The 15,931-nt window shown below is 42.6% G+C and overlaps 1 protein-coding gene across 2 annotated transcripts in view; it reads right to left on the reverse strand.

The window, feature by feature from the left end:
* Nucleotides 1–15,931, reverse strand: part of LOC129848224 (zinc finger protein 385A-like) — a 96,050-nt gene that overhangs the window by 76,281 nt on the left and 3,838 nt on the right. The window contains exon 1 of one of the 2 annotated variants that reach the window (XM_055915643.1): nt 8,782–9,416. The exons of the other annotated variant lie outside the window; for it this stretch is intronic. Within the exon in view, the coding sequence (XP_055771618.1) occupies nt 8,782–8,791 (10 nt within the window). The 5' untranslated portion in view covers nt 8,792–9,416. Of the gene's footprint in view, nt 1–8,781; nt 9,417–15,931 lie in introns of those variants that run through there. 2 annotated transcript variants of the gene reach the window in all.

The raw sequence follows: 15,931 nt of genomic DNA on the forward strand, positions 1-15,931 counted from the left end.
CTTTGAATTCAACAGACCCAACTCATCTTGTCACCCCGTCTTTGGTTGACGCGGATAAACAAACATGGCGGCGGCACAAACTCTACCCACCGTCGGATTACTTTTGACATTTAGAAAGAGTTTTACTAAATAATTTAGTTCACTGGTGAGCTCACCCCTCATGTGATAAATTGTAAATAGTAATTGCTGTTAGCTAATTCATATTATGGTTTCTGTCAGCCGAGAGTTAACTAAATATTACTTCTTGTATTAGCTCACTCATTCCTCAGTTAGTGCTAGGACTAATGTAGTCTACATTTTTAGATTTGGATGAGAATTGTTTTATGCGGTTGCTACTTCTGTGAATGTCTGAACATCTGCATCCAAACATGAACTGCTCACATTCAGGACATAACGTTGTGAAGACTGTGTTTGTGCTAAATGTTTCTGTGACAAAGCAGTGTAGACAGCTCGAACGCTGTCAGTTGCGTCAATCGTAACTAGAAGTGTTCTAATCACACAGGTTTAAGCTTCCGCTGCAGGGACCACTGTAGAACGATTACACACGTGTGCTCGTACGTGTCAAAGGGTTCATGAATTAAACCTTGATATTCTCCCACACAACATCCTACTTCTACAGAAATTGCAACTGCTTTTTAGACATACATACATACACACACATACACTACAGTACACTACACATGTACAAAGTACTCGTATCCACACATCTAACCTGTCTCTTTCTGTCTCCCACTTCGCACATGCACTCACGTGCACAATCAATCACTCATGCACGCACACACACCCAGACACACGTACACACACAGTGACAAATTGGCTGCTGAGATGTGATGTTAGGCTACAGAGGGCATTGTGATGATGATGATGGTGGTGTTTCAGTGAGTGAGCACCTTTAATTTACCCAGCTGAGACAGACAATGATAATAATGATGACTGACTGTTAGTCTTATTTACGGAGCACCTTAACCAAACCCAAGGACACCTGTCACAATAGAATGAACAATGTAAACACAACACACAATATCAACAAAAGGCTTGTGAAATGTGTTGTTTTAGGTAGTAGCAGGACAAGCATATTTAGTCATTTAACTGACAACCACATATCACAGTCATAGTAAATACATTTTTCCTCAATAAAGTAGCTAAGAGTGAAACCTTAGCAGAGGTCAAATAAACGCTGAAAAATAATAATAATATTAATAATAATAATAAAAGATAAAACCACAACACACCAGAATGGATTAAGAGGCTAAGATAAGACAGAGATGAACAAAGAGAAACAAAGAAGCGTTTTTTGTTTCTTTTTGATTTAAAAGAGGTTGTTTCTATAGTCCTAATATCTTGGTGGCATAACATTGAAGGACCTGCCACCAAAGGACAGCAGCATGTCTATGACAGCGAATCAGGAGGGATGTGTTTGATAAGCGGAGAGATGCAAGGTTACAGACAGGGCTGTTTACACAGGGCACTATGTGGATTGGGTTACCCTCTTCCTTAAATCATCCTTCTTGGCATTTCATTTTCTCTGTCACTCCCTCTCTGTTGCCTACTCTCCATCCCCATAGAGGTGGCAGAGTCTCAGAAAAATGAATCAAATAAAAAAAAGTCTGAAAACATGTGTACTGCCCTTCACTATTCACAGGCCAAGCAGACAATCACATCTGAATAAGATTGAGAGTTAGGGATGGGATAGTGTGGGATGGGGAGTAGGAGATGGTAAACTCACAGATTGGGGGAGTAAGGCAATGAGAGATGAAGGGGAAAAGAAAGAGAGAGGATAATAGCATTGGGACAGAGGGAGTAGAACGAGGGGAGGACAGAAAGGGGGGGAGAGGGTGGGGGGGTAGATGAAATGGAATGAGAGGGATCTGTGTTGGTGGGGGAGGGGGACAGACTGCGTATTTTGAGGTGAGCCCAAGGTGACCACGGGAGGTACAGCCGCATGTTAACCTGCTGCTTAATGGACAGACGATTTACCATCTGCTGGTAGCTATAGCCATCAGTGGAGGCTGCTGAGGGGAGGACGACTCATAATAATGGCTGGAATGGAATCAATGGAATGGTATCAACCACAACAAACACGTGGTTTCCATGTGGTTGATACTATTCCACGACTCCATTTCAGCCGTTATTATAAGCAGTCCTCCCCTCAGCAGCCTCCACTGATAGCAATGCAGCTGAGCTCACAGACAGCTAAAGAGAGAGAGATAATGTTGTCCAAGTCAATCACTGCATCATGCTGGTATAGCCATGTAGCTCAGAAACAACTAGAGAGAAAGAGAGAGAGCGAGAGAGAGAGAGAGAGAGAGAGAGAGAGAGAGAGAGAGAGCGAGAGAGAGAGAGAGAGAGAGAGAGAGAGAGAGAGAGAGAGAGAGAGAGAGAGAGAGAGAGAGAGAATGCTGTCAACCACTGCACCTCACATTTACTGTGTAGTCAGTCGTGTCATTGCACTAATACAATAGTCAGACCCAAGTTTTGTGTGTATCAGTCCTTGCGTAAATGTGGTGTTTCCTGTGTATGTCCAACTTTCTCATTGTGTCATCATGGGTCAGTGTCAGTGTTGACCAGTCCAGCAGTGACTGCAGTGTGTTGTGTTGTCAGGGTGTAGTGCTCTGCTCCTGATTGGGCTTAGCCCAGGTCACAGCTACTGAGTCGAGGTGACAGGAACACATGAGTCACGCGTTACAGAGGAAAGGAGTAGGTCAACCCAAAACCATCCCGGTCAGTCGTGTGTGTGTGTGTGTGTGTGTGTGTGTGTGTGTGTGTGTGTGTGTGTGTGTGTGTGTGTGTGTGTGTGTGTGTGTGTGTGTGTGTGTGTGTGTGTGTGTGTGTGTGTGTGTGTGTGTGTGTGTGTGTGTGTGTGTGAAGTCTTTCATGTAATAAGCTGCTTCTCTTATGTGGTACATCGGTAACATTAGCGGCATACATACATCCTGTTGGGTTATTTTCATATAGTGTCTTATTGAAGTGCTGCTGGCTTTACTGTGCCTCTGTGTCTCAGGCCTCAGTTCCTCAGGGGAAGAGATTGTACACAGTGAATGGAGCGGCTAGCTTTGTCTAATATTACGTTCTGTTTACATCGGACATACAGACCCAGGCAGAGAACACAATATGAAACCGCTCATAGAAGGAGAGTGGTGTGGAATATAAAGGGCTGTACAACGCCCAGCCTGACAATACCATAGAGTCCCGTCTGTTGGTCTGTTTTATTTGTCCATCTTTTACTGAAGATACACACCTGCCTGGGAACCATCAGACAACATAAGACTTTAATGACCTATGGAAACCTGATCATGACATGTACACAGATGGACAGGCCAGCTCGCAAATATGCAATTATATGGACATGCAATCAAACACACACACACACACACACACACACACACACACACACACACACACACACACGCACACACGCACACACGCACACACACACACACGCACACACGCACACACGCACACACGCACACACACAGCCAATAAAAACATGACGCACAACAGACAGGTGCTACCTAGCCTTTAACAATGGGATGCGGACAAGTCATCAAAACCATTATTGAAATCTAAATCCCCACACAAATAAACCATATAGTACTGCCATATACGTTCACAACAACATGTCTGTAACACCAACTTTTGAAATAGACTCAACCATTTAATTACAGGGCGAAGTATGCTATGGAGAAAAGAGCTGGTTTTACCATAGAAATATAATTACTACCACTATTTTCTAGACCGGCAGCCATATTGAGTGTACCCATAAGAGTAAACCAGCAAGTTCAGCGTTCAATGTCTCGTTTACATTCTAGTTATTCTATGTCTATGGGTTTAACCTTTTTTCTGGGGGGGGGGGGGGGTTGTGCCTGTGCAACACACGATAGCCAGGCAGGATCAGAGTCAGGTAGTCTAGGGTTACTGGATTAAAACAAAGGGTATTTCCAGGCCTATTTAAAGCCTACAGTAGGAGTAGTGCTAAGGTATTAGTACAGTAGTAGTAAATAGTGCATTGGTAGTGCAATGCAGTTTACAGCAATTAAATCCTGGCAAACTATAGTATACTCTAGTCTATTTTATCTGCCTTCTGGTTAAAAGTGAAGCCTAGAATAAGAATAAGAGATTGTCTGATTCTGTTGTCGGAGTTGTAAGATGTCAGAGTTTTCTTAATCTTTCTTTAAAAAAAATTCTTTAAAGGAACAATATAGAGAAATTGCTCTACCATTTCCTGGTTGCTAAATTTGGAATAGTTTGCCTAATTTCAGTTTATGTGACAAAACAAGCTATGTATAGTGTAGAGAAGCATCGTACCATCTAAACCGCTGTGAAAAATATTTTCAATAAACAAACATTTTGTATTTTTAGCTGTTTGAAGCTGATGTACAATGATGCAAAACTAAACTTAAGAACGGGAAGCATGGGAATAGCGCACATCGAACAGATCTGCCGCTTCTTAGACTTGCTTTCAATTAGAATGACAGATCTATAACTCACATTTCTGAATTTGGTCATGTTGCCCAAAAAGTTACATATTGCAGCTTTAAACATTTTAAGGCATCCCTGGCAGTTTGACCTTATCTGACCTGAAAGCATCTGTCAGCCTGATGGTTTCTTTGTGACAGTTAACAGAGCATTGGCCTGGACCAGACACATGTGAGTCTGTCAAATACATCTTAAATGTCATTACGTTTTATCCATCTCTGCATTGCCTATATTTAAAGGTCATGATGTTGTTTATGGACCACTTTTACCATTGGACGGCTGGAGTGTGTGTAGTGAGTTTGACACACACACATTAGTTTCGTATTCTATACAGTGACGGAGGCCATCATATTTTTTTATCAAGCTCAGCACATCCCAGCGTCAGACAAGGAGAAATAGTGGCCTATCTCTAAATAAATAAAGACCTCAAACTCTCCAGTCTAAAATATTCATAATGAAAATCGAGCAAGGGTTACTAAACTACATTTACCACTCCCCCTGAACCAGAAGAGATGAGCTAGCATTATGATCCAGTGCTGAAGACATGTTAGGATGTTCCCACTCAACAGTGGTGAGCAATGGAGGTAGCTTAGAAGACAGAAAGACAAAGAGAGAGAAAGAATCGAATGAAATGCACAGATTTTTCCTTTCTTAGCTAGAAGGAGAGGTGGGAGGCTGATGGTGGATGGAGAGACAGAGAGGAGGGGGGAAGCTGTGGTTGATGGACAGAATAGACACAGATAGAGGACAGTGCTGATGTAGCACATAAGAGTTGAAGAAACAGAGGAGGTGCTGACTGACAGACATTCAGTGGGAGGACACTGTGTGGGCCTGTACAGTGACAGAGAACCACTGTTCACTAAGCATACCACACACACACACACACACACACACACACACACACACACACACACAGAGAGAGAGAGAGAGAGAGAGAGAGAGAGAGAGAGAGAGAGAGAGAGACAGAATAGAGAAAAAGAAAGGGAGAGCATGGCGAATGGAGGAAGAGAGAAAAGAAGATGATAAATCACGTGAGAGATGACGAATGTACATGTAACATGTAACCTACATTTGTAGGGTCAAACTGATAGCTGACAGTGGTGGAAGAAAGTACCCAATTGCGATACTTCAGCAAAAGTAAAAATGGCTCAAGTAAAAGTGAAAGTCACCCAGTAAAATACTACTTGAGTAAAAATCTAAAAGTATTTGGTTGTAAATATACTTAATTAAGTATCAAAAGTAAATGGAATAGCTAAAATATATTTAAGTATAAATCATTTCAAATTCCTTTAAAGCAAACCAGATGGCCACATTTTCTAATTTGTATTTATTTACGTATAGCCAGTGGCACGCGCCAACTCTCAGACATAATTTACAAACTGTAACGGCAGCCTTCCTCCTCTTCATCTGAAGAGGAGGTGTAGCAGGGATCGGACCAAGACGCAGCGTAGTTCGTGTTCAACATGTTTATTAAAAAGACGATAAACGTGAACACTATACAATACAAAATAACAAATGTGGCTAAACCAAAACAGTACTATCTGGTGTAGAGAACACAAAGACAGAAGACAACCACCCACAAACCCCAACACAAAACAAGCTACCTAAATATGGTTCCCAATCAGAGACAATGACTAACACCTGCCTCTGATTGAGAACCATATCAGGCCATACATAGAAACGGACAAACTAGACACACAACATAGAATGCCCACCCAGCTCACGTCCTGACCAACACTAAAACAAGGAAAACACAAAAGAATTATGGTCAGAACGTGACACAAACTAAGCATGTGTTTAGTGATTCCGCCAGATCAGAGGCAGTAGGGATGACCAGGGATGTTCTCTTGATAAGTGTGTGTGAATTAGACTATTTACCTGTCCTGCTATACATTCAAAATGTAACAAGTACTTTTGGGTGTCAGGGAAAATGTATGGAGTAAAAAGTACATTATTTTCTTTAGGAATGTAGTGAAGTAAAAGTAAAAGTTGTCAAGAATATTAATAGTAAATTACAGATACCCCCAAAAACTACTTATGTAGTACTTTAAAGTATTTTTACTTAAGTACTTTACAGCACTGAGAGCTGACATGTTGATTTGAGGTTATCATCTTCTTCATTTGGTGAGGACATATACACTGACGGTCAGGCATCACAACCACTATCTTTTTTTCTTTCTTTCTTTCTTTCTTTCTTTCTTTCTTTCTTTCTTTCTTTCTTTCTTTCTTTCTTTCTTTCTCTCTCTCTCTCTCTCTCTCTCTCTCGCTCTCGCTCTCTCTTGCTCTCGCTCTTTCTCTCTCTCACCCCCTCTTTTCTCTCTCTCTCTCTCTCTTGCTGTCTCTCTCTCTCTCCCTCACTCTGTCACTCTCGCTCTCTCTCTCCCGCTCTCTCTAGATTTTCTTCTCTCATTTTCAACATCATTTCTGTAACCACGGACGACTATTTCAGAGTGCTGGCTTTTGGTCTCTCCTTACAGTGGGAAATTATACAGCCATATATCATTCACCATACATACCATATACCATACCATGTCATTTAGATCATATGTCAGACGATATGTCTTTATCTTTCTGACGTGGCTGGATGTGGGAGTTTCCTGCCACAACACGGGTTGAGCCTTCACGATGTACTCAAGGTCAATTAGAGATCAAAGGGAAATATATGGCTCTGGGGAAATGCATCCATATGCACACACATAAACACACACATAAATGCACAAATACACACATACATACACGCACTCTCAAACAAGGAGCAGTACACACACACACACACACAGGAGGTAACCCTCCACAACTGCAGGGCGAAGTCAGTGGGCAGGAAAATGTCGCGGATTTTACATGAATTCTAATCAGAAGCCCATCTGAGTGTTTCCAATTATTTCCAATTATTCACTCTCTGACTTCATAAGGCTCTGATTGAGAGAGAAAGTACAGAATCATTACCCAACCACAAGGACACACACACACACACACACACACACACACACACACACACACACACACACACACACACACACACACACACACACACACACACACACACACACACACACACACACACACACACACACACACACACACACAGTGTTGGCAGGAAGGACATCAAGCTGCATTGTGTTCCGGGCTCATTGGACACCAGGGTCAATAATGTCTTCATCCTCTCCAAGCCTCACTAACCTCAGTGAAAAGAAAGTGTGTGAACGTTTGTGTGTATGCGTGTGCGTGCATGCGTGCATGTGTGTGCATGTGTGTGTATGTGTGTGTGTACGTATGTGTATGTGTGTGTGTGCGTGCGCGTGTATGTGTGTGTACGTATGTATGTGTGTGTGTGTGTGTGTGTGTGTGTGTGTGTGTGTGTGTGTGTGTGTGTGTGTGTGTGTGTGTGTGTGTGTGTGTGTGTGTGTGTGTGTGTGTGTGTGTGTGTGTGTGTGTGTGTGAGCCCTGAATGTGTCGAACAAACAGAGGGGCCTCACATTCATATCTCACAGTTTGACTTTCTGCTGCGTTAGCTCATTAACTGATCTGACGGTACAACAGACTGTGAGTGTGTTTGTGTCTTTGTTCACGTCTGTGTGTGCATTAGCGTATGTAATCAAAGCATATGTGGGTACATGGTTGACAAGCAATTTACATCTATGTGCATGAATGTGTGAGAGAGATAGAGACAGGGAGAAGAAAGCATTCATATTTGAGACTGTGTGTGAGTGTGTGTGGAGAGCTACTGACTTAGTTCAAGCATGCGTTAAGCAATGTGGGTCTGAGAGCTCGTTAACAGAGACTGTTCCTCTGCTCCTCCACTGTCTCCCAGTCCTCTTGAACCTACGCATTATTGCATATTCATGTAGTCACACTGCACAGTGGTCTCAACACTGAACCAATACGCAGCATAAAACAACTTTAAGACGGCAATACTTATCAGCATAAAATAACATTTAGCAATGCTTGTGCTCATTCATACCTCTTAGTTCTCTGCTTGAAACGTATTTCTGATTAGCCAGTTTCCTACTGGTCATGCCATTCACCATTCATTTGATAGTCCACTTACTTAAGCAGTCATAACAGTGTAGCTATATGTAATCTTGACAAGGTTTACATAGATAATAGTTGGTATTTATGTGTACAGTACAGGTAGCCTACACTACAGTACCAACTTCAACACAGCTGAAAGTTTCCTTAGTAAGTGACACCTGAAACTCTACCCCAATAGAGAGATTACGAGTGACGGTCTGATGGAAAGAGATAAAAAATGTCATTGGAATACTGTACAAGGACTTTATCAACTATCATCAATCTGCCACTTACCCAAAAGCATCCTGTAGTACCCTTCCACTCTCCCCCCTTCAATTCCAGTTTAGATGCTCTGCTTACGGTTCCTCACTCCCGATCTATGACGTTTATCCTCTTTCTCCGAAATGCTAGCTATTCTTTTCTTCTCACTTATTCGTCGCATCAATCGATGGAGAGGAATGACTTTAAAACGATGGATGAATTGTCAAAATCCTAAAGTCTGCACTCTTCTCTATCTCTCTACCACTCTGTCTGTCTCAGTCTGTCATCTTCAGGTGAGGGTCTTCAGAAGCAGGGTCTGGTTGTTGCAGTTATGTGGCTTTGCTGTTGAATGCAGTTGAAAGGTGATGCTATAGGAGCATCACAGCCATCCAAACCTCAGTATGAACCACCACAGTATTCTCCAATGCAGTGTTTACTGCAGTGTATCCCCTGTGATGTATTCACTTCAGCAGCAGCAACATTAGAGAATTCACTCTGACAGAACCTCTCTTCAGTGGAAAAACCTCTGCACTGTAGCAAGCCTGTGAAACACTGGCAGCCTCTCTCTCTCTCTTGCCCTCTCTCTCTCTCTCTCTCTCTCTCCCTCTCTCTCTCTCTCTTTCTCTCTCTATTCTCTATCCCTCTCTTGCTCTCTCTCTCTCTCTCTCTCTCCCTCTCTTTCTCTGTCTCTGTCTCTCTCCCTCTCTCTCTCTCTCTCTCTCTCTCTCTTCTCTCTCTCTCTCTCTCTCTCTCTCTCTCTCTCTCTCTCTCTCTCTCTCTCTCTCTCTCTCTCTCTCTCTCTCTCTCTTTCTCTGTCTCTGTCTCTCTCCCTCTCCCTCTCCCTCTCCCTCTCCCTCTCCCTCTCCCTCTCCCTCTCTTTCTCTGTCTCTCTCCCTCCCTCTCCCTCTCCCTCTCCCTCTCCTTCTCCCTCTCCCTCTCCCTCTCCCTCTCCCTCTCCCTCTACCTCTCCCTCTCCCTCTCTCTGTTTTTTGGGGTTGGGTAAAACCTAAAGGCACCTTACATACATGTGCTCTGATTGGTGGAGGCCTGGGCCAATCAGATCAGCCAGTTCAGAGCACTTTCTGGGGGTGTTAGAATCAGGAGGCAGACGTTAGCTCGAGTGATAATGCCGCTGTCGCTTTTTGCTCTCCCCCCTCTCTGTCTCCCTCTCCCCCCTCTCTTCCCTCTTTCCCCTGTCTCTACCATCAGTGGATCTCTCTCTCTCGCTCTTTCTCTCTCCTTTGCTCTATTTAAGGCTTTTTAATCTTCCCTCTTACCCTCTGTTTCTGACAGTACAGTATCATATAATAGTCAGAATTTGCTCAGGGTTTCCCATTTCGAATAATTATTTCTTACTTTGTGCGTGTGTGTGTGTGTGTGTGTGTGTGTGTGTGTGTGTGTGTGTGTGTGTGTGTGTGTGTGTGTGTGTGTGTGTGTGTGTGTGTTCATTTTAGTGTTAATTTTCACACTTTTGCGGTGTGTTTATGCATCCACTCTCAGAGGGAATTCCACACTGTGTGAACATGTTAAAAGGTTTCTGAAACTCTATACAGAGTGGAAAATTAACACTGGCTGTGTGAAATTCACTCTACACTGGAGTGAACTAATAGGCATTTCACACTCACCGTAGTGGACTAATTAGTATTTCACTGTACTTCGTATTGAAATATAAAATGCACTCACTCTACTGTGTGGTGAAGAATCACACAATTTCATGCTACAGTGTAGTGAAATATAATGAAATGGTTTATGGTGTAAAGCCTAAGTTGCACATTTCCCAGGGTGCCTTTTCTTTTTGAGGCAATTGTGGATTTACCACCCATAACTGTATATGTTATTGACATAGACATGGTTGTTGAATTTTTTCTTTTAATTTTACCAAGTGAGTTCCTAGGCGAATGTTATCATTAAAATAAAACTCTATGACAATATACATTACATATATCATAAGGCCTTACTTTGATGGCCTAGTTTTTTCCTAACTCAGTGCTGTTAGGAAAGTCCTGGTTTACAGTCCACATCAGACCTGCAAGTCACATTATGCTGGCTTGCAAAGTAATGTGTAATTCCTATTGGAATCCAGACAGAGTTAGGATATCCAACAATTTTTTATTCACCCACAACTCCCATTCAGAATGACTGTCAGGATAGTGGAACTTGATAAAGGAGACTACCTAAAACATTTTAACTGCAACAACCATTTCAGTAACAGGTGCAATAAATCTAACTAACTGATTGGATCAGTTTAGGAAAATCATTCACATGAATCATTCTGTGGTTACCATGGCAATGTGAGGTAGCCTAGGCAGAGAGCTCTGTAAATATTGTATATATTTTATTGTTTATATGTGTTGTTGTTTTTTGCTTTATTGAATCAACTTTTTTTGTTTTTGATAACTTGTTAATAGATGAACTGTAATATCTGGTGGTGTTCCACGGAATTGCAGGACTGATTATGGCAGGTCAGTTTATATTTGGCTTGGCTAGCTAATATGATCTGAATGATGCTCAACAGCATTGGCTTTTTAGCCTCCTGCCCCAGTTCCTAGAGGGAAGTGGACTGCGGCGTGAGGGGATGCAGAGGCTCGCTTCATCTGGGGCTTTTCTGGACCACTGCTGCGGTGTGGTGGTCTTACTGGCGCTTTTACAGTCGCCAAAGCATAGCCCAGGTGGGTGCTACATTTCAGTAGTGGATGATCCAGCCTACCTACGGAGGAGGAGCTGTGACTACCGATGACGACGAGTTGCCCATTGAGGAGCATCTGTCTGTCAGATGTCTCTACCTTCCTACCTGGCTCTGCCATCTATGCTCCCTCCTCTCAAGATACGTTCTTTTATATTTGTTTTGTTAAATTGTTTTTGGTTTATTTTGTTTTTAAAGTGACTTTGATATTCTACTTGGTATGAAAAGAGTATATAAAATATATATATTATTATTATTATTATTATCTTTGTGTAGCATAAGATTAATCAATCAATGTACATGCAAATACATAGATATTAAAAACAATCCTAAAAAATCTACATGCAGTAGAGCATGCTGGGAAATATGATAATGCTGGGTGTGGTTTTTACCCTCCACAGTGTAAAACAATAACTCTGGTTATTAACAGCAACAATAGGGGTTATTGTATACCACTGAGTGTTATTTTCACTCTTACAGAGTGAATTTAACTTCTGAATCAAGACTAGAAATGTAACATTGAAAAGTCAACACTGGACAATTTGCTGTGTAGTCATACTGAATGTACATGTAGCGTAGTAGAATTGTGTGGACAGAACAGCGTAAAGAAAAGAGAGGTAGAGATGGGATGGTGAATGACAGCTTGAAAGGCTGGTGGAGGGGATGGAGGGAGGGGAGGTGAGATTGAGATAAATGCAAACTGATGAGGGATTAAGGGATAAGGTGGAAGGAGGGAGAAAGATGAACTGGTATGGCAGAATTAAAGAGGAGGTTGACAGCGGTGTGACAGGCAGAGGTGCTGGAGATTCATTCCTCTCTATAATTATCGTTCTCTGATGGGAAATACTGACATCAATGTCCTACCATCATCAAGTAGCTTATTACATTTACGGCATTGTATTACATGCACACCCATTGTGTTCAATCAACCATTTACTAACAAACAATGTTCCCAAATCCCTCACGAATACGCCATCTGACCCCTATTGTGATTCAGCATGGAGTAGTCCATCTCTGAGTCAGACCCTTTCTCACTTTGATGTGGCCAAAACGCATCAGTAAAAAATTATATAGCTGGGCAAGGGGACAGGGTGTCTGTGTGTGTGTGTGTGTGTGTGTGTGTGTGTGTGTGTGTGTGTGTGTGTGTGTGTGTGTGTGTGTGTGTGTGTGTGTGTGTGTGTGTGTGTGTGTGTGTGTGTGTGTGTGTGTGTGTGTGTGTGTGTGTGTGTGTGTGTGTGTGTGTGTGTGTGTGTGTGGAGGCTATAAGGTTTCCTTATTAGTAGAGTCAGTTTGAATAATGCAGGTAGGGTTGTTGTTGTGGCCAATGGTCCAGGTGCTAATGGAGCTGTCTCTGGGCCGAGGGACAGACACTGTTCGACTTTAATGGATGTCACCATGAGAGCCTGAAACCATACCTCCGGGCTCGGGTGACAAAGCAGGGAGGGAGGGGTTTTGTGTTTGTACTGTGTGTGTGTGTGTGTGTGTGTGTGCATATATGTGTGTGTGTGTGGTATCACAGGAGTTTTAAGTAGGTCTGTGGCGGTCATAAAACATTTTCAGCAGGTTATTGTCATGCAAAAGACTGCCGGCCTCACGGTAATTTACCATTAATTAACATAAATATGTTTATCATCTCCAGGCCTCCACACATACAAGCCAGATACAAGCCGTTGATGTGTGCCTTTGGAACATCTAGATTTAAAAAATGTCTAATAAGGGCCTCCAGAGTGGTACAGCCGTCTATGGCACTGCATAGCAGTGCTAGAGGCATCACTACAGACCTGGGTTCGATCCCAAGCTGTATCACAACTGGCCGGGTTAGGGGAGGGTTTGGCTGGGGGGCTTTACTTGGCTCATTGTGTTCTAGCGACTCCTTGTTGCGGGCCAGTCAATGAACCAACAGCACCGACTAGGCCTATGCGTTTTCTCCCAGAATCGTGGATAGAAAGGTTGGAGTGTAGCATCAGGTAACCAGTCCATCCAGTATGCATAATAATACAGTCCACACTCAAATGCCATTACTAGAATTAGTTTAATTTTGGAGTATAGGCTAGACCGATTAGGTACTTAAGACTTAATTAACACCGTTTTTTAAATGTTTTTTTTGTGTGTAATATGCGTTAGGCTATGTATTATATAACCGCACAGTCATTATTTTAATAACGTTTTTTGTTGTTGTTCGTGCATGGGTTCATATATAGGCCTATGGGTATGCATAAACTCTAATATGCGAATGGGTGTTTTTAATTAATTTAATTAATCTTAGAAAGCGCTGTCCATTTCGTTGTGTTAGGCTGTAACAACATTAACAATGCCCATGTTTTCCACTCAGTTTCAACTTGTTGAACTTGTTTTTTCAAATTGATGATCACAGTGAGGTGTTTTAACAGCACAATACTGTTTGGCTGATAATGGTTTGATGTGATTTTCGATTTCATTTGCGTTGATGTCAGTCTGAGTGGTTAGAGGGACAATAGAGAGTACCAGGCCATTAGGACCTGATGGATGTTAGCAAGGTGGGTACTACCAACGCATGGCCAGAGTTCACATGAAGAGATTACCGTGACTTTCACGTGGAATTTGACTGTGGTCATGACTCGTGACTGCCGATGTGGCGCTAATATGGTCACCGCTACAGCCCTAGTTTTTAGATCGGTGAGAGTGAGAAGTGAGGACTGGGAGTTCCGCTGTAAAATAATAAATAGGTAGCAAAAATAGCGAAGCGTTGGAGTATCTAGACCCCAGCCTGAATGACTATCTCAGTCTGAAACGTTGTAAATTAAGTACATCTTGTGTCTTTGGTTTCATATAATGTCATCTAGAGTTGTTCAGGATTACCCAATTAAACCTGTGTTATTGGATGCCTTGATATGGTTATCTGTGTGACTCTTTTTACCCTTAGCCTCTCTTTTTACTGTCTCTCTCCTTTTACTATCCCTCGCTCCTCGCCATATCCCTCTCTCCAATTGCAGTGATAAAAGCCATAACCACGTGGACAAGCTTGTTAAACTCTAATTTTATCCCTGGTCGTAAACAGATGGTTCAGAAGAGCCGGACCAACTCTTAATCAAGACCTCATCTGACAACTAAAGCAACCTGGACTCAGGGGTTGACCTAACATAGTAAACGAAAACCCAGGACACTCAAAATGTTATGTTGGGTATGGTATGTATTAATTTGTGGATGTCCATCATCCATTTCGTATGATATGTTAAGAATTACAATTCATATGATATGTAATGAATTACAATTGTATGATACACCACATGACCTTAAGTATGTGGACACCTGCTTGTCGAACGTCTTATTCCAAAATCATGGGCATTAATATGGAGTTGGTTCCCCCTTTGCTGCTATAAAAGCCTCCACTCTTCTGGGAAGGCTTTCAACTAGATGTTTGCTATGGGGACTTGCTTCCATTCAGCCAAAAGCATTATTGAGGTTGGGCACTGATGTTGGGCGATTAGGCCTGGTCCACAGTCGGCGTTCCAATTCATCCCAAAGGTGTTCAATGGGGTTGAGGACAGGGCTTTGTGCAGGCCAGTCAATTTCTTCCACACCGATCTCAACAAACCATTTCTGTATGGACCTCGCTTTGTGCACCGGGACACTGTCATGCTAAAACAGGAAAGGGCCTTCCCCAAACTGCTGCCATAAAGTTTGAAGCACAGAATCGTATAGGATGTCATTGAATGCTGTCACATTAAGATTTCCCTTCACTGGAACCAAAGGGCCTAGCCTGAACCATGGAAAACAGCCACAGACCATTATTTCTCCCCCACCAAACTTTACCGTTGGCACTATGCATTCGGGCAGGTAACGTTAGCTAGGCTAGGGGTTAAGGTTAAGGTTAGGGTTATGGTTAGGGTTATGGGAAGGGAGACCAAAAGTAGTACGTAGTTGCAAGGTTTCTAATTTGCCAAAATGCTAAAGTTGTCCTTGAGACATTCGCGTTATACAGCCACCGATCCAACCCGACCAAACACCCACACTTTTGCCTTTTGTAACCATACCAAACTTAACCTCTCATACTAATTTGAGTGTCCGGTATTTTTGTTTACTATGACGTCTAGTCTATGAGACCAGGCTGACTAAAGACGTGTAATACAAGTGAACCATCCCCTAAGGCCTGACAGCCTTGTCTTTGAACCAGAATGAGCCAGACCAAAGCTAATGCAACATAAGTCCATCTCAACAATGCCTCTGAACACTACTCTGTCTGACCCACTAAGAATGCCATCAGTGCAATGGGGTTAATACACCGAGTAGGTATTATGAGCAGTGATAGGGCTACGCACCACACCTCAAGTCTAGTGCCACACACACACTTGACACTTATTTTACCAAGTCAGATGACATATTATATTTTACAGCAACGACCTGGGGTTAGTGTGGGGATGATTAGGTCACTGGGGGTGCTCCCGAGTGGCGCAGTGGTCTAAGGCACTACATTTCATTGCAAGAGGCGTCACTACAGTCCCTGGCTCGAATCCAGGTTGT

This window comes from Salvelinus fontinalis, chromosome 3 (assembly GCF_029448725.1).
Source record: "Salvelinus fontinalis isolate EN_2023a chromosome 3, ASM2944872v1, whole genome shotgun sequence".
NCBI classification, from domain to species: Eukaryota; Metazoa; Chordata; class Actinopteri; order Salmoniformes; family Salmonidae; genus Salvelinus; species Salvelinus fontinalis.